The sequence below is a fragment of the Epinephelus moara genome, chromosome 21 (assembly GCF_006386435.1).
Source record: "Epinephelus moara isolate mb chromosome 21, YSFRI_EMoa_1.0, whole genome shotgun sequence".
Taxonomy (NCBI): domain Eukaryota; kingdom Metazoa; phylum Chordata; class Actinopteri; order Perciformes; family Serranidae; genus Epinephelus; species Epinephelus moara.
The window spans coordinates 30,398,972-30,424,570 of NC_065526.1; the positions used below are offsets into that span (position 1 = coordinate 30,398,972).

Here is a 25,599-nt window from a genome sequence, read left to right on the forward strand (position 1 = left end):
TGTTATGAATGCATCATCAATAAATTTATGTATTGATGCTACAGGTACATATGCTATAAACCCTTGCAAAGGGACAAACAGTCCTTCCCATTCCCTAAATGTACTGTAGGTCCAGAAATGTCTGTTAAACAGTGTGTAGTACTGTGTGTGCTTGTGCCATGGAGTGACAGACAGACAGAGTGTGAAGACGTGTTATACGCTGCCAGATCTCCTGTAAGTGGAACAGAATAAAATATGGCTGCCTCCTCTCCTCTCCTCTCCTCTCCTCTCCTCTCCTCTCCTCTCCTGGAGGAGCACTGAAGGAGCCAGTTCCGCCTAATTCTAGTGTTAACTCAGGATAAATGCAAGGATTTACTGTTCGCAGCTTACAAATATAGAGACACAAAAAACAGCCCAAAACGCAAGAGATGTCTTATTGGGCTTTAAAATAGATAAATATAAATATTAAGTCTTAGACTAGAAGGGTCAAAACTATGTCACGGGGTAAAAACACATTTTCTTTAACATAAGGATTGGGGTTATGTTTAAAGTGTTGGTTTAACCTAATGATGTGTTCTCACTCACCTCTATGGCATTTTGCCATACAGCTGGATTTTTGTTCATCCAGGTTTTAAGATATTTGTCTTTGAGATTATGGCCTTCACCCAAATATAGAGGACAACTGAATTTGTGTTTGATGTGCTCATTTTTTAAAACTTAAACAGTAATGAGTCTTTTTAGAAACAGTGTCCCAGTTACTCTGATAATCCACAGAGCACACATTTAAAGGAATACTTCACCCCTAAATGACTATTTGTATATTATTGACTCATCCCATGTTATGTTGAGTTGGTAAAGAAAACTTAGTTCTTCACGGTCTCCTGTCGGGTAGACTCACAAGTCAGTCTTTAGACGCTTTGCTTAACTAAAGACTGATGTCTTTCTCTCTGATTTTGTGTTTAGATGGGCGGATACAATTTCAGAATTTAAAAAAACTCCCTACGTTGCAGAACCAACAGTAAATCCGCAGGGGGGTCCTTCGGTGGCTCCCTGAACTCTTGTGCTCGTAAACATAGTCCGACTGCGTTAAAAGTTTCAAACAAAGTTGCTGTAAGTCCTTCATTTCCACAATCTTGTGGACTGAGCTAGGGCTGTACCCAAATAATCGGATATTTGAATATTCGTTTCTATGGGTAGGTATTCGTTATGAAAATTTGGTATTCGATATTCGTTTTTTTATTTACTTATTTTGTTTTTTTTTTACATATTTTTTTGGTGCTAAATGTAGTCTTTTTGTTGTTGGTAAATGTGGGTTATCAATAAAAATCAAAACTTTTAAATTGCATTGTTAAAAATGTGAAAATATAGTATCGCCTACCAACGGAGCTTGTGCACGGCACACTTCACACACTTCACACGCATCCGTCTGAGGCTGTGGATCAATGCCAAGTTTTACCACTTTACAGGGTCCGACGTTAAGGTTTTTTCCTACTTGCCCTGCCGGGCAAGTACTTCTCAAATCTACTTGCCCCATCTAAATTCTTACTTGCCTTGCCTAAGAGGTTCTTTTTCTGGCTGTGTGGTACATATTTTCGCTCATGACTTATATCTTACGTCAGCAGAGACGCTCAGCCAATGGAGGCAGCAGCACTTAAAAAAGCAGCACACTGCAACTGGCCCCTCCGAGGACAGAAACAGGAGAGGAAATACACGATTACAGGCCTGGAATTAAGTCATTTTTAGGGCAAGGCCACTGTGGCCTTTGATAAATACAAATTTATTGTGGCATCACGGCCAAAATGTGGGGCACCAAGGCCAAAACCAATGGCGCAATAACAATATGTGCTAACTACATTGAATGAAGACAAAGCAATATATGTGTTGAAAAACAGTACTGAGTTTATTAAAACTGGGTGTGCATGCCTGGGGATATGTCTCGTTTCTTGCTGTTTTGACTCACGTCCCTTATTTTTTAAGTCTTTGAAATCTCTTTATTCTGTTGTTATCTCCTAGTTATTAAGAAATTATTATTAGAAGAAGATTCTTTATTGTCCGTTCTCAGCACATTACATACATTGAAATGAAATTTGACCTCTGCATTTGACCTATCCTACTGGGAGCAGTGGGCAGCCGCAGTGCAGCGTCCGGGGACCAACTCCAGTTCTTTTGCCAATGCCAGTGGTCAGGGTCACTGACAGGAGTATTCACCTAACATAGCCTACATATCTTTAATTATATAATTATTTATATGTCTCTATGTATATTTTTACATAAATCCCCAATATTTAATTTGCCTTTAAAAAAATCCTCTTCCTTCATTTAATTTGACAATGTTTATTGTATTGTATTATATGTATTAATTCTCTACAGGATCTTGTATGTTCTTTAATGTGTGTTCAGTTTATTAAAAGAAAAACAAACAAACAAAAAAAAAAAACGTTTTGGTGAACCCTGCAGCAAAGTGAACGCTCTTCCTCTGAGAGGATCTTTGCCTCCCAGTTTGTTCCTGGCGTCTTCCTCTGAGAGGATCTTTGCCTCCCAGTTTGTTCCTGGCGACAGAGCAGAATGAACCGTCTGTCTTCTCAGAGGATCTTTGTCCCATGAGAGCAGGCAGCATGCTGTTCTTATCTATCGCTCTGTTCTCCGTGTCCGCATTTAAAACATCTTTCGCTGGCGATTTAACAGTCACTAGAAGCACATTATGACCCTTTGTAAAAGTTTCTGTGTGGTACCTGTGTTGTACATGAGCTAACTTTAGCGGGTAAGGACTGAGAGGTTGTCCGGTGTGTGTGTGTGTCCGAGTCGGTGCTGCTTGACCGATCGGGCATGTCTGCGCAGGGTCTGCTGGCCTGCCAGCTATTTTTACTTGCCCCGGGAATTCGGGCAACCGTTAATGTTGGACCCTGCTTTATCACTATTCCCTCTAACTTGTAGCTGTTTTTTCGTTTCTTTTTGAGTGCGTGACACTAATGTGTTTTGAAAACGGCCGCGGACTGTCACCTGCTCAACGCATCAGTACATTCGGATGCCGTGACAGTAATAGCCAATAATGTCAAAATATCATTTACAGACCGATTTAACAGACGATCACTGCTGCCCGACCCGCAGGTCCATTTGCGGGTCCCGCGGGTCCCGCTGGTTACGGGTCGACCCGCGCATCACTACTCAGCTCAGTCTATAAATGCTGCACACAACAGTAGACATTATATTCTATTCAGGCCGGCAGAACCAGCAGCGCATCGGCTCTACAGTGCACGGCACTGCTGATTAACCATTTTATTGCAGCACAGAGTGTCTGCCAGCAACCAATTACTTGCAGAGGCTTCCTACAACTTGTTTCAACGGTTCCGATTTAATCAGAAGACAAATTAAACAGGATGACTAGCCAATGTGAAAATCAAAAGAAAGCATAGAATAATGTACTGAAGGAGACTGTTGTGCCATCACATTTTTTTGTGGTTTGAGAGCAAAGATCCGGTCGCTGCTGTGCAAAACTCTGCAATACAATTAGGTCCGAAAAAACCCCGGAGGAGTGCTTTGCAAGGAGTCTTTGAAAGGAGCCGAGCCTGGCGTAAAACCGGAGAGAGCAGGCAGCACGGCCACAGCACCACCACACACTTTAGAAAGGAGTGTTACCAGACTATCAGAAGGCGGAGATCTCTGATTGTCTGGTGGCAAGACTACCAGTCGGCAGAACGAAGAATCCAAAAACAGAGAAAATTCTTGATGAATTGAAGTCATAGGGGTCCGCATTTAACAACAGCAAAATTATATCAAAACATCCGTTGACAAACTCTCAGACGAGTCTGGTTTTGAAGAAAGCATAGATACGTTTCACTCTGCTGTAAACAGAGCTTTTGATATGATTTTGCTGTTGATAAACGCAGCCTTGTTTACTTTAATTTAACAAGAATTTTCTCTGTTTTCTTCTTTCATCCTTGAGGAATGCAAAGTTTTCCCCACCTATTCATTCCATCGCAGGGTGAGGATCTGATGTACAAATGATTATTTTGGGGGTGAAGTACTCCTTTAAGAGGGATAGTCGCTTTGGTCACACTAACAGTCAGCCTCATCAGACTGAGAACACACCTGGATTAATTTACACCCATAATACAAACTCTACACCTTACCCTCTCCCTCTGATTACTTATACTGTGCATGTATATTATTTATTTCATGACAGTATATAAATGTCTATGTGAGCAGGTTATGTGTCAGCCTACTAACCAGTTGGTTGTCATTTTGTTTCTCTCCAAACAGGTTGCCTGTTTGAGAACGAGCTGTGTTCACCATATGAGATCTGTGTAAACGGTAAGAACACACACACGCAAACACATGAGAATCTTTATTTGACCACATAACAAGCATAGCATATTTTCAACACCTGTGCCACACAGCCAGGTTACGTGTTGCAGCTGAGATGGATCTAAGCATTTATAGCTTTCTAGCTCTGATGTTTTTGGTAAGACTTCCAACTGTAACCCACTAACAGCCTGTTTGTGAACAAGATTGCCACATATTAGAAACTCTTATTTACAACCAGATCCTGATCAGGTTATGAAAAAAAAGCTTTATTAACCCCTTGAACATTCTCTTTATTTTGAAATTGGGCGTTCCAAGGGGTTTGTGTAAGCCATGAAACGTGCTCTTTTTGTAAAGAAAGCTCAAATAAAGAACATGTAGATAGATCTTGAATTTGTACTTGTTACTTGTGGACCAAACCACTGCTTGTTTAAAGGCAGATCACAGAGTACACGTACAACAAAAGGGTCCAAAACATATTCAGTCTCTGCTGCGTTAAAGATCGCAGTCACAAGAGGCGAGACATTTGCTAAATGAGCATGTAAGCGTGTGCGAATGAGCACAAATGAGCATAGATATTAATTTTACATTCACACTAGCCTCTTCAGAATCAACTGCTGGGCTTTGTAATTACACTCTCACAAACATATAAATATGAAGCCACACTCTCGCTGCCTTACTCTTCCCTCGCGGCTTCTCTGGCATCAAGAGAAAGGGAACCCCTGCTGAGAATCAACCCAGAATCAAAAAAAGCTCAAAACATGAAAGTCGTTCACAGAAAATAATCTGCATATATTTTGGAATCCTGGAAACACTTTCATCTGTGAATCCGCTGGGTCAGGCTGATGATAACCGAGTTACTCTCCAGAGTTTGCACTCTGTCTGTTCTGAGCTTACCTTTTGTTTTCTGTTTTTTCATTGGTTTACCGGGAAGCTGCGCAGGGCAGGCTTCACTTATCAACATCTCTGCAGGGTTTAAAGCAAAGACAGAGAGCCAGCAGTGATAAGAGAATATTAGAATCTGTTGTATAATCTCATTAAGCATGTGAATGGTCTGTTAGGAGGTGCAGGTGGCCGTGCTGTCGGGTACACGGCTGACCGACTGTGTTTCTGACCTGCTTCCTTACGTGTGTTTACTTCAGCAGGGTGTGTTTGTTCTAAATTCATTAGTTCAGCCGTTTCCTGTGTGCTCGCTGTCCTTTTGAAATGTGCCCCATAATCTAATTCTGACAGAGGCAGTGGGGATGAAAAAAAACAAAAACTAAATGATGTCTAGTTCTGTGAGAAAATCATTATGTCAGCCGTGAGTTTTATTTTTAGCCGAGCTCAGACGGGCTCTCCGTCTGTGTTGTGACTGCCTCAGGTGACCTTGTTTCGCTTTGATAAAAAAAAAGTGTCAACTGCTTTTATGTGGATAGTTTGTCTGTTTTATTTCATTGCTGATAGATTTGTCTTTGCTCTGCTGGTCACACTCATATCTTCTGCCCTCGTTATACAACTGCATATAAATATTATTTATTTCTGTGATTCTAAAAATCTTACAAAGGTGATCTCTACAGGAAAAATGAGAGAAGGACATTGCAAATATAAAATCCAAACTACACTGCATTCAGCACTGTAGCACTATAGCTGCCATTGAAAGCACTAACTAATTGCAGCACCTCCTGCATATTTTTTCTGGTAACGTTCAGGCTTCATGATGGATATTTTTTGAGGCCTATTCTCAATACATTTTTTGATTCAGTATATCTGAAATGAGGCTGTTGGTATACCAGAATTATATTTCTGGCTATGTAGAGCATTTAGACCGGGGATACTCAACTTGCTTCACCCAGAGGCAAAATGACTGGAGGTCAGGGGCCAGTAAATAAACATTAGTAATGTATATATCAGATAAAATGTATACTTGCTGTCTTCACTCATCTTTGCCAAGACGCAAATACAGTCGCAGCAGCCCTGCACAAGTCAGGTTTATGCAGGGGTGTTTCTAGGATTTGAGGACATTAGGGGCTTAGCCTGGACCTCTGTCGGGGGGGTGTTAGGGGTCCCAGGGGATCCTTACCTGGTACTTTTTTTTTTTTTTTTTTTTTTTAAATAAAGAAGCTCTGTTTTTGATGCTTTTCAATGCACTCTAGCCCCTACAGTCAAAAAAAACAGGCAAAGACACATTTTCTTTAACAACAGTCTGGCAAACACTGACCGCTGTTTATGTAGCAGCGCTAATTAAATTTCTCCTCCCAGCTCTGGGATCCGCCACTCATGTTACTGTTATAATAGTCAGGATGATTGGTCAGGATGTATTCTGACCCCTCACACATACAGGTATACGTACATACACTGCAGTTGCCAGTTTATTAGGTACACCCTGTTAAAATTAAATTAGATAAAGAAAGTCCTGCAATAAAGCGTACCTTCATGAACGCTATAATGTAAAGGGAGGTGTTTGTGTTATTTAGCCTAGCCTCACTGATATAAACCTGGTGGACAAAATAATAGAAACACCTTGCAGTATGATGCAATACAATTCAACAGCAGCACACACTACATTGTTCGGAATGGTCATACAGTTGAATCAACACTTATTAAAAAGGTTACGTTATATCTCGTTATATTAGATTTAATTAGGTTTACATTATAAATTGGCAACTGAGTGTATAACTATCTATCTATATAGAGATATAGATATAGGTATAGATACAGTATACGGTATTAGCAAGTTTTCTGATTATTTGTGGAGATGACGAATACACCATGATGGTACACACAAGTCACTTTTTTGGTTCCGTTCAAGATTTAAACATTCAAAGCACCCAAACATTAACATCCTGATCGGCACATTAGGTAACAACATCCAATGTGTGTGTTAGCATATTGGATGACATTTCTATTCACAGCCCCTACAACGGTGGAGCAACGCTGATACACCGTCCTTATCTTACACACAACTCTCTCAGTTGCTGTCGTAGCTGACTGAGAACCCGCTGACTTGCATACCAATCTGCTTGATGCTAACCTCAGCATATGTTGCTAACAGTGTACAGCTAAAAGTTTACAGGCAAAAGTCGTGCCTGTAAACTCTGGTTGCACATTGCATGCATCAGTCTACATACTGTGTGTTCCGCGTGTGGCTGCATGCACTGGACTGTGACACCCTTACTGTGACAGTTTGGCATGAATACACAAACCGTTACAGCCCATATGGCAAATGATTTTCACAACATAGTAAAATATAGCATTGTAGAAACAGAAAAATCAAGCTCATATACTACAATAACGTAATGTAAGCAAGTTGACTAATCGTAAGCTAGTTAACACCGTATCTATGTGTAACTTTCAACCAAAGATCACCCTTCAAATGCGATATCTGAGGTAGATGTTGTCGGACCACACGACCTCCTGAAAAATGTGGAGATGTGTTGCCAACGTTGAGAAATGTATAGCAGGCTGTGGGAAGTGATCAGCTTCTATTTACTGTAGAGAGCAATAGCAACAGGAAGTGAGATGAAACAGGACAGGCTGTTCTCATGTGCTGTTCGTACTATGTATAGCTACAAAAAGTCATGCATGTAATCAGGAAGGCTGCAATCACATGACCAATACCCTGACAAGAGTAAAGAAGAAGTAGTATAAAGAGCGAAAGTCTATCTAAGAAGGGTTTGGGTGGTGAATGGGTCAAACAACACAGGACTTTACCTCAGGAGACCAGTGTCCCATGTGAAATAAAGTGAACATTGAGTTAATTTAGGTCTGTTGTCACCATGTTTCTTTTCCTAAACCTAACCTAAGTAACATAACGTCAGACATAACTTTACGTTAAGTACATAAAGTGACGACACCCAACAATGTTTGTTGTCCTTTACCTAACCTACTTAGCTTTACTTTCCTAAACCTAATCTGTTTAACACTAAGTGACGTGAGGACGCCCAACTTTATCTCTTTTCCTAAAGCTAATCTACGTAACCTTATTTCCTAAGCCTAACCTATGTAACTTTATGTTAAGGTGTAACGTGATGACACCATTCGAGGGGGTTTTATTCGTAAGATATTATCAGGACTGTTGTATGAGGGTATGTCAAACAGGATCAAGCCGAAAAAGTTGCGGGCAGCAGAAGGTCAATCCTGTCTAACTTGATTCAAGTCGAGTGGTGGGTTTTGCCCTTATAAATGTTTCCTTTTCACCTAACCTGCTAATCATTGTGAAACACAAGTATTAAAATGATTCCGTCTGTCCTTGGCAGTGTTGGTTGTTTTGGTGGAGCTACTCTTCCGCTCGGCTACACTCTCTGTCCAAGTTTTAGAGAGCATGAAAAGCTCCCCTTGAGTGAGTCAGGTGAGGCGAGGCTGCGCCGACAGCTGGATCTCACAGTGGAAAAGCTACGGTGGCTGCACCACCAGCCATTGTTCTCACCCTCCGTGTGTCCGACCTGCTTCAATAGCTGCTGTCAAACTGGCCCTCGCAGACAATGCCAGTCCGTTGTGTTGGTGATTGGCAGCTCAGACTCTATCAGGACACACAGCAGCTCTGATTGCCTGAGCTGGCTATAATCTCTTGGCGGACAAAAAACAATGAGTAATGTTGGTATTGTTCAGCACAGGACATTCTCTCTCTTTCTACCTTTTTTTCCCCCACAACAAAGGGAGAGTGTGACAACTAGAAAAATATCTCAATACCCTGAGGAAACAAGTTGTTCTTTTACCTTGGCATTGGAAGACTGTTACACGCTTTTTACACTTGACAACGTCTCCTGGATGAACACTGAGGGTGTTATTCAGAAAATATGAATAACTCGCCTGGAGATTTTGGAGAATTTAACAGTCTTTTACAAGGTAATGCAACACTGAATAGCTTAAAGACTATAGAGCAACTGCTGCTACACTCCTCTTTGTTGGTTCAAACAACTATGTTACCTTCAGGGTATGCCCAGATCAGTGCATCACAGTAGGGGCATCCACAAGCTGATGCTGTAGAAAGGAGGAAAACAAAGAAAAAGGACAGACGGCATAGCCACAAAGGTAGTCCTGTGGCTAAACAGCATTTTTTTTTTTTTATTGTAGTGTCTTTAAGCCATCTTTCACAGTTGAATTAACTCCCTAAATACATGAATAAAAACGATACATGCTGTTTAAATGTGTTCTTGTAGAAAAATTGGGAGCTTTAAATATTATTGTTGTGCTCGTTTTACTAATGTACATATACCTATATGCAATCCATGCACCTTGTTGCATAAATATGATTTTTTAGTTGTATGTCTGCATTGTCACTTCATCATTTAATTACCATTTAATCACCAGTAAATACATAAAGTTACCCTTCCAGCCTTACACCAAAAGACTTTTCAAGGGATTTCACGGTTGCAGACAGATTTCCAGTATCATGGTAAAATCATGAGTTTTCCCTCAGTTGGTGCGTTCGCTGGTGACTTTGACCGTTTGGTGTAAGGCGGTCAGAAAACTCAGTCTACACTGTCTTAAGTTAAGTTTTTAATCTTGGCTTATGCAAATACTGAAGATTAATGGCGTGCACATGTCAACAACCAGTAAGTGGGCTATCTACATCGCCAAACAGGAATCAGCAAACTCGATAGACAGTAAACATGGAGGGGCCCAAGAATGTGAACAAGTCTCGGTTCTCTTGGACTGTGGAAAAGAAGGACAAACTGGTGGGGTTATGAAGTGAACAAGAATTGGTGTTTAAATCGGTGTGTATCTGATGCACCAACCAGCACTTACTTTAAAATTTCATCTCACATTCCCACAGTCTCCTCCCACTCAAACAGCACATCTAACCAATGGAAGATAATGGCGAGTTGAGGTGACAAAATCTAAAAGGCAAAGTTTGTATGCAAATACAGTTTGTCTGTATGGATTATACTGATGCCGAATTGACAAGGATACTGTTGACATATGATGCCTTTTATTTTGTGTCTCTAGTGTTATATGCTTTTGAGGACACAGTGGGTGTCAGACCTTAGTCTTTGTAAAGTCTTTTCGAGGCTTCTAGTGTATGGTAGGCATTAGGCATTTCAAATCAGTCCATACATAGTATTTATTTTCTCTCACACTGTGGGGCAAGAGAGGAAAAATGAATGAATAAAACCACAATCATAATCAGACCAGTCATTTCCCATCTAGTATTTTCAATTTCCACTCATGCCAACTGTATGAATGAAATTATGACTATCTAGCAAAACGCATTAGATACAGCATGTGAGCAAATAGGAACTAAACAAGAGTCCCAACTTCACGCCTTGTTGTTTCATGCTTGCGCACCAACCACCATTATGACACAGCAGAATTCTGTAATAGATTATTAAACTGATGAGAAAACGTATTATTGCATTCGCTGTGAGAAAAGGGGCCGAGTGTCACTTGTGCTCATGATAGTTGTTAATTAAAGCTTCAAGGACAAACTGCAGCCTGTGTGATAACAGAAAACACACATTTTTATTGCTTATAGTGCATTCTTTAAATATAAGCATTGTGCATGTGCTTTAAAATGATTTCGCATAGCCATAGTATCATCATGTATATATTGTATGCCCCCACACTGTACAGCATGACCTCATTTTTCCAATCCCTTTCCCACCATGACGCCATTTCATACCCACTAACACCAGCACCCCTCCACCCGATAGCTTCAAAATAAAATGTTTACCTCCATATCATTACGTGTCACATATCAGATAAGCATTGTGGCTATTTTCATAACAGTCATATCATGTTAAGTCATTACATTGCAGTCACGTATATACATATATTTTATGTCTTAAATGTGCTTTTGACAAACCTCCTTAAACAGATAACATCATGACCCTCACCCTCAGACAAATTTACCTCCAGCATAAAGTGACGTCCCAGGATTGATGCAATAATCCATGATTCATTGGGGAGCGATAAGGGTGTCTACCCACCCATGTGGACTTTTTGCTATTTTAAAGCGTATCACCCCGACATGTCTTGGCACAAAAGGAGAAAGGGCAGGCCAGCTGCGTGGAGAGACGCTGCTCCATCAGTGACTTGACATTTTCATTGTGACTGTCATCTCAGCAGACGGAGCGGTGCCACATTTAGAGCCGGTCGCATTGAACTCTTACAAGGGTCGGCTTTATCACACTGCAAAAAGTGCTCCTTAAAATCATCAACGTATGTGGAAGTGAGTTTTAAAAATTATGTTTTATCTAATAGATAAAAAGTAGCAGCTTACATTTTGACTTGTATTCACTACAGTTTTACCTGCTTTCAGGAATCTATTGATACTATTTTGATAGCAGGTCACTTCAGGTAAGTCCAGTGGATTGAATTGAATGTCAGCACTTAATAAACAACTGTCTATCCAGACGGACGTTTTTTGCAGTGTAGGAACCTCTGCTGACTTTCATTTTTAGCCCCAGCATACAGCTGAGTCTGGCCAAAGAGATAAGGATGACTGCCTGTCAGTTATACTTATACATACTCCCCTCCTGTGTTTTTATTTGCTTTTACTAGGTTTGCAACTGAAAATCATTTTTAATTACATCTGCAGATTGCTTTTTGATTAATTGGTTAATCGTTTTATCTATAAAAACACAAATGTAAATAGTAAAAACTGCCCAGTGTGATGTTCCACAGCCCAAGGTGATGCCCTCAATGTCTTGTTTTGTCCAACCATAGTCCAATACCCAAATATATTCATTTTATTATCATGTATGACCCAGAAAAAAATTCAAAAAAGAAAAATTCCATTCTTCAAGTTCAAGTTACTGTTTAATTTTCTGTTGATCAATCCATTGAATGTTTTTTTTTTCCCAAGAATATCATAAACTATCTAGATATTAAAAGGGATCTCTNAAGAAATCAGGAAGGGGGCAAACACTTTTTCACACCACTGTATTTACATGCTTTAATGTCTTCATACAGTCTCTGTCTGAGATGCTCCGTTTTTAGCACCTGTCTGTTGAAGCCCCCATTTAAAAAAAAAAAAAAAAAAAGCCAGTCTGCTTTGATTGGTCAACGTTTCTGGGTCTTTCGTATTTCGGATTCTCTGTACCGCTTGAAAATTGGTGTAACAGAGGCACTTTCTAGCATGAAAAATTAAGCTCCTAAACACAATCCAGCACAAATATGATCTTAATTTGGGGAGATATTACATGTTTCCCTGATGTTAGCATGTAGCTACATGTAGCATTGTACTTTTAGCTGGGAAACAACTATGTATAGCAGATCTTTCCCCCAACAACAATCACCAATAAAATCTTTTAAACACAACCGGAGATGTTACGTCAATAATACCACCAGTTGCATGCAGCCTCATGTAACAGTGTAGACTAAAGACTTGCAGTTGTGAGCCTGAAGCAGATGACTACATAAAGATATCCATCACGAGCTGACGTGAGCTTGTCACAAAGTAGAAAAAGGATTGAATAGAGAGAACGGTCTGAAGCCTGATGTTTTCGCTCATAGGGATTACTTTAACATATGTTTACCTCAAAGTTTGAGCTTTGGCCATGTTAAATATGGACATGCAAAATTTATATCTTGGATGATTGAACACATCCTAGGCAGTTATTATGTCACGTTCATTCAGTATTGTGGGTAATGCTTTTTGTAGACACTGCTTGAGATGGTTAGTACATCAAAGTAAACATAACATCAGCTTTTCTTGTTATCCATGTTTTGTAACACTTGTGCAGCAGAGCAGTAGAACGTGCAGATTAAGCTCAGATACTTGCTTATGATGTGGGTTCACACATACTGTAGAAGACTGACATGACTGCATGGTACACCTCATTATTTTCTTGCAATTCTTTTGTAATGGTTTTGCACAGACTTAACATTGAGGTGCTGTTTTTGTGTTTACTGCAGATTTAACGTCAGGTGTGGTGATTGTGTGTGACAAGATATCTGAAACAGGTGTCAGTGACACGTGTGTATATTGTTTCAGTCTTTTCTTAATACAACAATGTGTTTGTGTCAGTTTCATTCAATAGCGTAGGTTATGACCTTCATATCATGTAGGTATTAATACACAGTGATCAAACCTATCATGTTTTACCTCTCCTTTCACCTGCACGTATAATGCAAATTCTTGTGTCGTCATTTCTCTAAAAAAGTATTTATACGTCATTGATCAGCAGATTTCATAAATTACATTATGACAAGTCATAAAAAAGAGTTCTAATTAAATTAATACGAGAAAGAGATCATAGATCAAAAATAATGGAACTTTCTGTCCCTTCCAGTTAAATGGGACAGATTTAGCACAAGCTCATTGTCTGTGTGTTTTCTGACGATCGTTCAGCCGTGCAATAGATTAATCAGAGTTTTACCCCCAAATGACTTGATCTGCACGGGATGTGATGGATCATATTTGCACTGTGAGTTTGCTCAGCGATGCTGCATCGGGGAGGCACCGAGGTTATCTGAGCTCTGCTAATGTTTTCAGACGGGAGGCGACCAGCGATGTGGAGAAAGCCCAATCAATCTGGCTTTCTGCTTTTGTTTGCATTGACAGTCTTTTAGAGTTCAGTGAATTTGTTCTAATGAAACGCTGTCTTTTTGCTTGCTGGAGGTTTTCCTCTCTGAAGCACTGGATCTTCCTTGCTTCCTGTGGTTGTTTCTGTTGTTCAGTGTGATGAAAAAGACAAGAAAAGAGCTAAGGAGTGCTAATAATATTACTGATGTTATATAGAAAATGAATTATGCCTCATTACAAATGTATTATCATTGAATACAGATTTAGACATTTTAGTATGTTTTACGTCAAATTGAAGGTTTTTACATTTTCGCAAAAGAGACGTGATGGGCGTGACATGTAACACAACAGTTTCGGCCTTTAGTATGACATATAACATACACGTCTGCAGTGCTTTTCAAACAATAACAATGGCATAACATGGCACTAACAGTCATTTACCGTCTCTGTTATATGGCAGCTGATCTCATCCTCTGCTCGGAGGGTAAGGAGCCCCTGGACCTTATTGAATTCCCAATTTGTGGACATTTTCAGCTGCTGTTCCTCTTCTTTGAGTTAGCCACTAACTGCTGTTAGCTGCTTTTTAAATCTCCCGGGAGAGAGTCGCACACATAACATGTTTGTCACACGACCCGTCCATGGTCTAGTCCTGCAGGCTGACCTTTTAACACAGATGTGAATTTGGCACTGATACTACTGCTGTTGGCTTGAAGGCGAGACAGCTCTGTCTCTCCCATTCAGCTGTCGTCCCTGTTATAAAGATCGGCAAGGCAGAATAATGACCTGACATTCCTGCTTTGAACAGGCAGTGTAAATGGAACTGGAATGGAACATTTTAGTATGTTTAACAACAGTTTTAAGGTTTTACATTTTTGCAAAATCAAAATGGAAAAAAATGCGTATATTGACCTAAAAATGGGCAAAAAGTGGCCTTCTGTTTTCCCTCTTCATAGCGCTTATTTACCGACATCTGTAGTGTACTAAAACAGTGTCTCCCAGCCTGGGTGTCCTGACACCAACAAGGATTCAAAATATATATCTTTAAGGGCCTTCTCCTTGTAAAAATACTGGAACATTTACCCTTTAAATGATTGAAGATCAGGCCTTTGTTTGAACTGGTCACAACTGGTAGAAATATACAGCTAGAAATGACGGTAACAAGTAGACATAACTCTGTTTTAAGGGGTCACGAGGTTGTTGCTTTTTTGGCCATAGCACGCTAACAGGCATACAACCCAGACATATTATCACCTTACTAAGTTGAAAGGGCTGACGTGTTAGCATGTTAACATTTGCACACACAACTGGTTAAATACACAGGAACTGCTTGTTCAGTGTTGTAGATCAAGCACACAAATTAAGAACAACATGGCCGTAATTAGGTGTGTCACTCAATGTATTGATGCAGACATATTATCATCTGAAAAAAAGCAATGTAAACAAAAACAGTTCAGTTGTTTTTTTGTGAAATATGAAAAAGTATTTATTTCATTAAAAATATACTTTTTGAGTTCTAAGATTTCTCTCTGAACTTATAACTGTAAGTCTTGTTGAAACATGTCTTCTGTCTCCTGCTCCACCACGGAGCCAATGTTTCCCACCAGGTGTTGATTGGGTTCCCTGGCTTTACTGTCAGAGCTGTAATGGAGCTCATCTTGAAGAAGCTTGCTCAGCATGGAAACACTAATTTCCAGCAGAGAATATGGCCTCCAGTTACGCTTTAATTGGCATTAGTTAACTCAGCAAGCGGAGAGCTGAATTGAATTGTGTACTGCGGATAAGCGTTATTATTCCTGTGCTATATATGGAGGGTATAAAACATTATGACCCTCTGATTTTTGCATTAAATCAAAAGACCTGCGGGACCTCTCACAGAGAGAATTAGAGAAGAATTTTGTACTAACATGGATTCTGCAAACCTGCAGATGGGCGGATTTGAATATTATGAGAGTGAGCTGCCTGAATTAATACAAATGGACTGTTGTTGCCAGACCGTTGCAGCGAATTTGGACATAATGATACCTATATTAACCATATTATCCATAAAAGCAGATAACCAGAACTACCTCATATACTCATTTACTATTTACTGTTCTTGTCTGGTATGAAAGCTGCTGTTCTAATTATTGCATATTTCCACCATTTGAAATGATTGCATTTACATCTTTGCACTACTTGATTGCTCTTTCATATTTTATTTTGTATTACCTCCTCTATTTTATACTTATCCTTTTACACTGAAAAATGATACAAATGTCACATTTTAAGAGTTGATAGACATACCATCTTCTCAGTGTCAGGTAAATCAAATGTGTTTGTTTTCCTTTCACTCACTGAGAATAAACAAAGCGGGATCACCTCTTGGGCGAGGTATGGCGGAGATATGGAAAAGGGCAGTTGCCGGTAAAAATATTTCTTAAGCACAGTGCATCTTCTGGACAGAAAATTAGTGAATACAAAATCTGCTTTCACAGCACACTGGCATTACACAGTTATGTAAGAATACAGGAATGTCTGTAGTAATATCTTACATATTTGTGAATTAGAGTACATTTTAGGAACCTAAAACTGAGGGTATTATCTGTGCCATGTGGCCAACACGGAGTTTCAGAGAGCGGTGAATGAGAGGGTGGGCATGCAGGTGTGAGATCTGTGCAGAGCACCGGAACAAAAACACAGACACATTACCGACAGTATTATAATATCTTCCAAAACAAAAGTTTCACTCACAATGAGTCATGCAATGCCAGTGTTTCATTTTCAACATGGATTTCTTGTTTACAATGTAGCATTATAGGGTGTGTCCCGTGGGTGCATTTATAATGAGTATACTGTGTCTGAGCAGATTTTAATGCGTCATGGACGCGGGGCACAAAACTAGTAACATCACTGCACAATGTTTCCGGGTATTTAATAAACTGATGGACTGCCAGGTTGCTTTAAAAATGCCAACACAAGGTATGAGGCCGACTTCCCAAGAAGAATGACAGCATCAATCATGTCCCCTAAAACAATGCGTTTACAATGATGTGACAAAGCCCCCTTGCGGCCATATTTATAATAAATGGCGCAGAGCAGGAAGTCAGGTGTCATTATTGTAGCTAGACAAAGTCCATGGATGTCTTGTTGGATGGATGGGTCAACAAAATAACAAAACATCTGATTATTTTTATGCAAAAAGACTAAAATATTACTGATGGCACCTTTAAACCATAGACAACAAATTGTACATGAAACTAAATCTGTATAACTCATTAGGTGAATGTTCAGTGCAGTACATCATAATCAGAAATGTAAGTGTCTTGTATTATTCTGCTCTCCTGAATGAAGCTTAAGTGTTCACTCTAATCCAAAATGGGGGATTCACATGCCAATCCCTGACAAGACACACACACACACAGAGGCAAGAGTCACAAAGGAGGGTGCTCTGTTTCAGTGCATCCCCTTGATTAGCTGCGAGGGACAAAAAGCACTCGATGGAAATCGCCATGGCAACAGGCGGGAGAGGAGCAAGGCTAAACTGGCCCATTACCCATCTGTGCCTGTTGCATGCTGTCTCCAGAACATCGCAACAATCGACATGTCACAGCGCCCCATGGCAAGGTTAACCTGGACTGAAAATATCTTCTCAAAGTCTTAATTTGGTAATCAATCTGTGTATGGTTGATTTGTTCTTGTTAAATTATTAATCTGTGATATTGTCTGTTAAATGATCACCCCACACTGTCGCTTGTGGTGGAACCTTTTTGCAGATGTTTAAGCTTTTAAAACTGCCTCTTCAATATATCTTTTCTTTAGGGTAAAAACAATAGTGGTGAATTTGCAGTTCTAAAAGTTGAAAAAGACTTTGCTTACTTTGAGTATATTTGAGGTTTGAAACTTGCACTTTAGCTCACATTATTAACTGTAGCTCTTAATGTACTTAAAGGTCTTTTCAGATTAAACTTTGCCTTTGCACCCGCTTGGATCCATAGGGTCTCACTGTGCTCCTAATTTTGATAGACATGGAGACAAGTGCTGCTGAGTAAATCAGGCACTCTATTTGCGATAACCATGGAAATCTACTCTGTGCACTGCCTTCTTCTATATTTCAGAGAACGGCAAGGATCAGTCTCTTGTCCAATGATTAGCACTGCGTTTCGTGTAGAAATCAGTTCATGACAATTCAACTCTAGCACCAAGCACGCTTGTCATGTGATTGTGCCCGCTTGTTGCTCTGCCTGTTAGATTGCTCATGCCTACCTGACCGCTTGCCTTACATTGAAAATTAATTATGAGGCACGTCAGTCACTCCCTGTTTGAAAACACCTTGAGGATGCCATTTGTCTGATGGTCAACAAATGTCATCAAAGACCAAAATAGTCCCCAACAAATGTAGTATTTCCTCCTGTTCAAGTACCATTTGCTTAAAACTACAGTGCCCACTGTTAAGGAAATGCAGTGTTTAGCACTGTTTTCTCACAGTGTAAGGGATTTGGGTTCAAACTAGGGCTGGGCGATATGGACAAAAATTCATATCTCTGTATCTACAGGCTGCCTGGCGGTACACGATATATGTCTTGGTATTTTTAAATGCAAAGACAGGGACTCCCCTGTTTGAAAATATACAGCCGCACAAAATGTAAATGAAAATTATATAAAAGTTTAGCTAATGCAAAACACACCTAAAACACACATTAAACATGGCGTACTAGCGACTATTTCAAACACAAGTACACAAATCTGCTTTATTACTCGCAGGATTCACAGACAAAGCACTTGTCTTTTGCTAGACACATTCTTCTCACAAATACAATATGCTAATGTTTTTAGCACAAGCCTATGGCATTTTACATTGTATAGATTAATCTAGCAGCTAGCGGACTTTACTCATATGAAACTAGGAACAACAGCAACATTTGACAAAGGTAACTTTAAAAAATACGGCTCCATTACAGCTCACAAGGTTCACTGACAAAACAACTGTCTTATACTAAACATGTTTTCCCCACAATTACATCATGCTAACATTTTTGGCACAAGCCGATGGCATTTTACATTCTATGAATTAGCCTAGCGACGAGCGGAGATTTCCTCTGCTCGTAAGAATCCGGGATAAATCACACCCGAGACTTAAAATGCAAATTCAAAGACATGCAGGTTAGGTTAACCGTTGACTCTAAATTGCTCATAGGTGTGACTTTGAGTGTTGGATGAATGGATGGGTGGATGGATTTGTGAGCTTTTGGTAAAAATTAAATTGTCAGTGGGAACCAATTGGCTTGAAGCTGAATGCCACAGACAAGAAGTCAGACAGATCTGAGAGACAGACTAACACATCTTAGGTTTTCATGGCATCAGTTGATATTAAGGACAGTGCAGAATAACGTGGCCTTCTCTTTTAAATGGAAAAACTTGCCTGTTGAAAAATTGCTTTTAACTTTGCTCATGAACTTAAAGCTCCTCTCAGTGCCTCGTGACAGCTGCCTCACAGAACAACAAGCCATAATCTTTTCTCTTTGGTTGAAGTCTTTAATATTGTGTGTTGAGCTTGACTTAACAACAACACAAATGTAAGTCTGCTATTTTTGTTATCCAACAGCACTGCAGCACTGAAATGGTTGTGTTTAGAGATTTTTTTTTTCCCTTTGCCTTTCCCCATGGTGCACTGATGATAACAATTTCAAGAACAGAACTGGTCTTTTGATACAGATTAAAGCCAAATATTTTGTGATTTTTTTTATTTTTTATTTTTTTACATTACTGTGTGAAACAGATGCAAGTCATTTCCTATATGACACGTTTGACATATTGTTAATCTTGTGCAAACTTTGTTAATAAAAAACTGGTAGAAAAAGAAGTTTGTTGTGCTCTTGCCCCCAAGAAACACAACACTAATGGGAGGTGTGGTCAGGATGCAGAGTGAACACTGTATTTGAGTCTATCAGCGTTATATTTGCTGTACGCCTGTTTGATTAGACTAATTGGTGAGTGTGAGTGGTGTTATTGATCAAAAAGTGTGTGGTTTGATGGTCCTTTCAGGAAAATTCCTGTAACTATACTCCTGTTGCATTATAATGAAGCTACTTTGAAACCACATTCTTGTAAATTAATGAATGTAAGAAAGATACCTGGTCAGACCTCAGACTGGAATCAAAAAACAAAGACAACACTTAGCCATTATTCATGATATGATCATATGAAAGGCAGCGGTCCAGCAGCACATCAGCAGAAAAGGAGCCAAGTCTGAATGTCCAATCAAAGTGTAGACATCCCCATATTTACAGTAGTCTTCCGTAAGATTGTTCCCAATCACTAAAAGGGGAACTGCCACATCTCATTCAAATTACCATAGTGTATGTGCAGAGAGCTGATGGGTTATTGATCAGTACCACTGACTCAGTGATTACTTGTCCAGGTGCTGAGTCATTTCCTGCCGGCTTTTCAGTTTGGGAACAAATATCAAAGTAAAAAAGAATAACCTTAAAGTTGTTGTTTGTTTTGTTGTTGCTTGTTAATGTCTGTACACCATAAAAAATTTTTTTGGGAAATTATTTTTTAAAACTATAAATTCGTGTTTTTAGTGAATTTTTTGAGAATATTTGTCCTTTTTCCTTAAAAAAAGATTACTTAATTATCAAAATAATTTCCAATCACCATTTCTGTTAAGCGATTCGGAGGTTAATAAAAGTAACAGTGTTTATTTGACCTTCGTCTAGGTCAGTCTGTTTCAATTTAAGAATTTATCATCCAAGCTTTGTCTATAGACTGTATAAAATAATGGACATAGCCACTGTAACGTCACCCATGAGTTTATGGACTCCCATTTTGAAGCCTCGAGTTTGACATTATGGCTGTCGCCATCTTGGATTTTGGGAGCCAGAAGTGACTATGTTTTCACAAAGGGTGGAGATAACCTGAGGCTAACTGCTAGCTTGGTTAGCACAGTGCATTTAAAGTCTATCTTTTACTGTGATGGTAAATGGACCGCACTTTTGTAGTGCTTTTTTAGTCTTCCGACCACTCAAAGCACACTACATGTCATGTTCAGCCGTTTATACACACAGTGACACACAAGTGGCTAAAGCTACCATACATGGTGCAACCTGCTACTCACACAAACACACACCGATGGAACAGCCACTTGGAGCAATTTGGGGTTCAGTATCTTGCCCAAGGATACTTTGACATGTGGACTGGAGGAGCTGGAGAACTAACCGTTGATCTTCCGATTAGTGTACGACCTGCCTCTGAGCTACAGCCGCCCCATCATGATCCTGGTAATGCTAATTTTTACTAGCGAAAATAGTTGCAGTTACTTGATCATTCAGTTAATTTGAATTAACTGAAAACATATCAAAATAGTGACATCTACGGCAGTAGTTACGCTTACATCTTGTGAATCTTGGGTTATGCCAAGGTTACGTTTCCGAACCAATGTTGTTGACAGGTTAGCGACTTGTCAACAGACAGGACAACCACCTGTAACTCAGAGTGGCAACACCCTTGATTATGCATAACTTTAAGCCTTAATAACATGTAAACAGATGAATTATATAAGAATTGATTCCCTGTACGGTTGTCGTGAATGTTGAAATTAGCTAAAGGACCAAAAGAGTTTTTGTACCAAGCTGTACACATGTTTATTTCTGCTGTTAAGTTTGGCATTTTAACATGAGGGTCTATGAGGATTGACTTGCTCAGCCAGTCTCAAGTGCAGTTTTTGGCACTTCTGCATTGGCTTCATTTTTTACCAACAGAGGTTGCCACTTGGGTTCGTCTGCATATTTAAATTTAAAATAAACTACCATCCCACAAAAACTGCGTGATGCATCTCTCACCCTTCGTACTTTCCCACTTACTCACTCCCAACACACGCACTTTATGCATATGCAGCAGCCTGTGCAGTTAATCACTCATGAGCATCATTCGCACGATTAAAACCATGAAAACCAGAGCCAGCTCTTGACACATATGAAGAAAACCCTCAACTTTCTTGCTAGTTGAAGCAGCCCAAGCCCTGCCAAGCAATGCCAGATGTCATTGATCTTGTGGGAGTGCAGTCTGTGAGGGATGATGGACTTTTGCAGGTCCCCAGAGGCAACAGATCCATTAAGATGTCTTAATCCAGTTCATTAGGCAGGAGTCAGTTGGCTGCTTTCAGTCAGCGTGTCCCAACAGTGCAGTCCAGACACGTGTAAACTAAACCACACTTTTAAAAATATTTTCAATCAGTAATTTCTGTTTCTATCAGTCAAATTTGAGCGCTGGGAATCTTCTATGAGATAATGCAACAGGTGAAGAGGATCCTCACAACTAATTCATCAGTAACAACATTGTTAAAACAAAATGAAAATCAGCTATTAACCAACAAAAACATGGCCCACCTGGGGGAGGCCCACCTGTTCATGTGATGCAAAAAATCAGTGGGATAAAAGTTTCTCAGAAAGGTTTATTTTCACGTTTCAGCATATATTTATGCTGTGGTAACTGAGAGCAACATCTGGTCACCATTGCTGGTCCATCTCCTCCATCTCAATACACAGTGCTTCTGAGAATGGCCCTGTGAATCCTCATTCTGCTTTAATCTGGACCATAAATCATGAACAGACATGTCTGGCTCTGAATTACAGCCCTCTGGTAGCGAACTGGGATAAATTGCAGAGCCTAAGATATGCATGAGCATAATTATGAAAGATAATTCAAGATGTTCCTTCTGGGAGACACAGAAATTGTGTTATATGAGATCAGAGCTGAAGAAGAAAGAAAGGCCTGTGCAGTAGTTTATACACAGGATTTTGTTTTTGCACTTTGTCACAGTGACAATTGCTTACAAACCGTACACGTATCATATTCGCATCAATAAATCATGATCATTTACATTTCACTTTGAGGCAGTGGGTCAAATCTGATGGAAATCTGTTAGATTGCTCCGTCACATAAAACAAAAAGAGAATGATGTTCTGCTGAAACTGAGCCAGAGGTTTTAGAGTTTCACTTTGTTCCTGAAAAGACATTTTGAAGCCAGGATTTAGGTTTTACAGCACGACCTTTGTCTCCTCCTGGAGAAAATCCATGTCTCATCAAAGGGTGCTCTGCTTATGCCAAGTGGAAAATAGGGAAGCACCGATCCGTTGCTGACCTTATTAAGTGGATTGGGTATTGTTCAAATGTGGCAGATCCACAATTAAATACAGTTGAATGCAAAATAACCCCTAAATATTCTAACAATATCAAGGAGACACACATTTGGCGTTGTGGTTGCTTTGAATCTCTTGATATCTCTGGCCAATGGACTTTCCAACATGACATGTTAACAGTCACTTCATATAGAGATTTTGATGCCAACAATCCAACTACCTATCACCCCACAGTAATTCAGGTATTCAGATTTTTTAATTTGAGAAAAGAGAACACTGGAATTGAATTGGAAATTGGTATTGGCAGATTCTGAGTTTGAGGTATTAGAATCTTTATCAAGAGAGTAAAATGTTGGATCTGTGCGTGCTTAGTGGAAACCATTTAAATTGACTGGTGTATTGATACACTTCTGGGTCTAACACCCTAAAAGCCCTAATATCTTGTGTGACAAACTAATAACTGTACAGATCACAAAAAAAGTAGTCTGTAATGTTGATAGGTTTTCAGTGTAGTGAGTCCCCAGGACCAGAATATATATGTATTATTACATGCATACAACTACACAAAGTTTGTGATATGTGATGATCCATACAGATGTAAATATGCTTTAGCATAAATGTAATAGTTATACATTTGGAGAATTATGTTTATTCTTTTGCTTTCTGAGAAGAGTTTTTATGTTTTCCTTTCACTTATTGAGACTTGTCTTGCATGAGATATATGCGCAGAAGGTTGTAAATATTTTTTTAACATGGCACATCCCCTGGACAGTAAAATATCATTGGGCCATCATTGAAATGAATCAATACAGCATTTGCCGTCACAAATGATGTTGCAGAGTAAGATTACAGGAATGTCTGTTGTAATATCCCATACTTTTGGTAAATTTGGTACATTTAATTAAGCTAAAAATATAAGGTTATTGCATACCGGAACGTCTTTGACGTGCCGCTAGCACTGCCACCTTTAAAGGTAGGCGATGGTGTCCGCAGAGTTTTAGAGAGTCGGGGATGAGAGCAAGTGGGCAAGCGGGCATTTTTCTACGCAGAACACCAGAGCATAAACACCGACACATCACAGGCAGTGTGATAATAGCATCCAAAACACAAGTTTCACTCCCAGTGGAGGGGCTCACTGTCAGACGCCACTGTTTCTATGATTTCAACACGGATTTGTTGGGGAAAATAATAGGGTGCGCCCCTTGGATACATCTTTCGTGTCCCCTAACCACCATCCAATGACCATTAGATGAATTTGCATCTTAAAATTCAAAGCTCACTGACATTTATTCCTCTCTCTTGCTCAAGGGCACTTCAGCAGAGTGCAAGACATAGCTTTAACCCATGAAGTCTTGTTAAGGAACAGCCACATTTATAATGTCTGGGCCCACTGACAAGATAATCAAATTTTAATCCTGGCCTTGATCCTGTAGCTCTCAATGGGTTTAATTCTGAGGAATGATTCGGATGAAGCTCCTGGAAGATACAGAAGTGTAAGTGCATTAAATGAAGTGAAGGAGGAGACTTATAATAACCTTCCCTCTCAGCCTTGTGAGGTTTTAAACAGCAAATGAACACATTTGTTTCTTGGTCTCTGTACTTTGTTTGTTTTCCTCTATAGTAACATTCCCATCTGAAAAGAATTTTATGCAAACTTAAAATTAAGGAAACAATGACACAGTAGTTGCCAATTAAACATAACGCTGGTTATATAATACATGGGAAAAAGTTTCAACATATAAGGAAGTCCAAAAGCACTGTAAATGTTTCCAGTGAGGTATTTTGTCATATCAGGGCATTGACTATACCATTTGTCTTTGTTTCACATAGTTCATGCAGCAACAAAATAAAGCTTGAGGCAAGCATAAAAACTTTTGTAATATTAAGAAAGTTTGTGTAAATGTGACGATTACCAGACCTAATATACAGTAATACACTTAGCAAAAATCCAGCTCTCCTTTTCTTTAAGCCTCTCTCCCGTCTTCCTCACATCTCTCACTCTTCCTCACACACCCACAGTACATCTCACTCTTCCATCTCATTATAAACAACAGAAATGCGCTCAGTGAAACATTTGAGACTAATTACAGCTGTACCGACCAGCCGCCGGTCATCCTTAGCTGCCTGCTAAATGGAGCTTGCAGTTTGATTGAGACGGCCAATGTGACGCAGAGGCTATTTATAGACAAGAGGCCTGAATTACCATTTAGAAGTATCATTATGCAACATGCACACTCTCCCATGTACACGCACACACACATCTATACATGCAAATATGCGGTGAGAGGCCTTCACTGGTAAAACTATTGTAAGTGTATTGTGTCTACAAAAAATTGTTGTAGGAGACAGGCTTGGCCAATTATTTCCCGAGACACTTGCAGTAATTCTTATTACTTACCCCAAAAACAGCTTTTTCATTATTACTGAGGTAAAAACATGCTTCTGAGTGAAGTGGTTGAATGAAGACACAGTGTTTCCATTGAGCTGGTGGTAAATTTGTATAATCGTGGGGCTATGCATCCAGTCATAACATATTTTTCAACCCAGTAGATCTCTGACCAACTTGCCCGACCGGGCAAGTGAAAAAAAAACCTTAGCGTTGAACCCTGATATCATACTGCTCGTCCGTAGTGATCCAAGTGTCCTGAAGCCCCGACTTAAAAAGTTGTTTGGAAAAACGTCATCTGAACTCTGTTTTTAGCCTCATTGTAGCCTGTAGCTCTAACTGTCTCTCTGTAGACCGCTAGA

General features: G+C 39.6%; 1 protein-coding gene across 2 annotated transcripts in view; it reads left to right on the forward strand.

Annotated features, from left to right (window-relative positions):
* Positions 1-25,599, forward strand: part of LOC126382840 (receptor-type tyrosine-protein phosphatase N2-like) — a 298,552-nt gene that overhangs the window by 19,754 nt on the left and 253,199 nt on the right. For both annotated transcript variants that reach the window (XM_050032933.1, XM_050032934.1), the window contains exon 2: positions 4,240-4,290. In XM_050032933.1, coding sequence (XP_049888890.1) covers positions 4,240-4,290 — 51 coding nt within the window. The remainder of the gene's footprint in view (positions 1-4,239; positions 4,291-25,599) is intronic.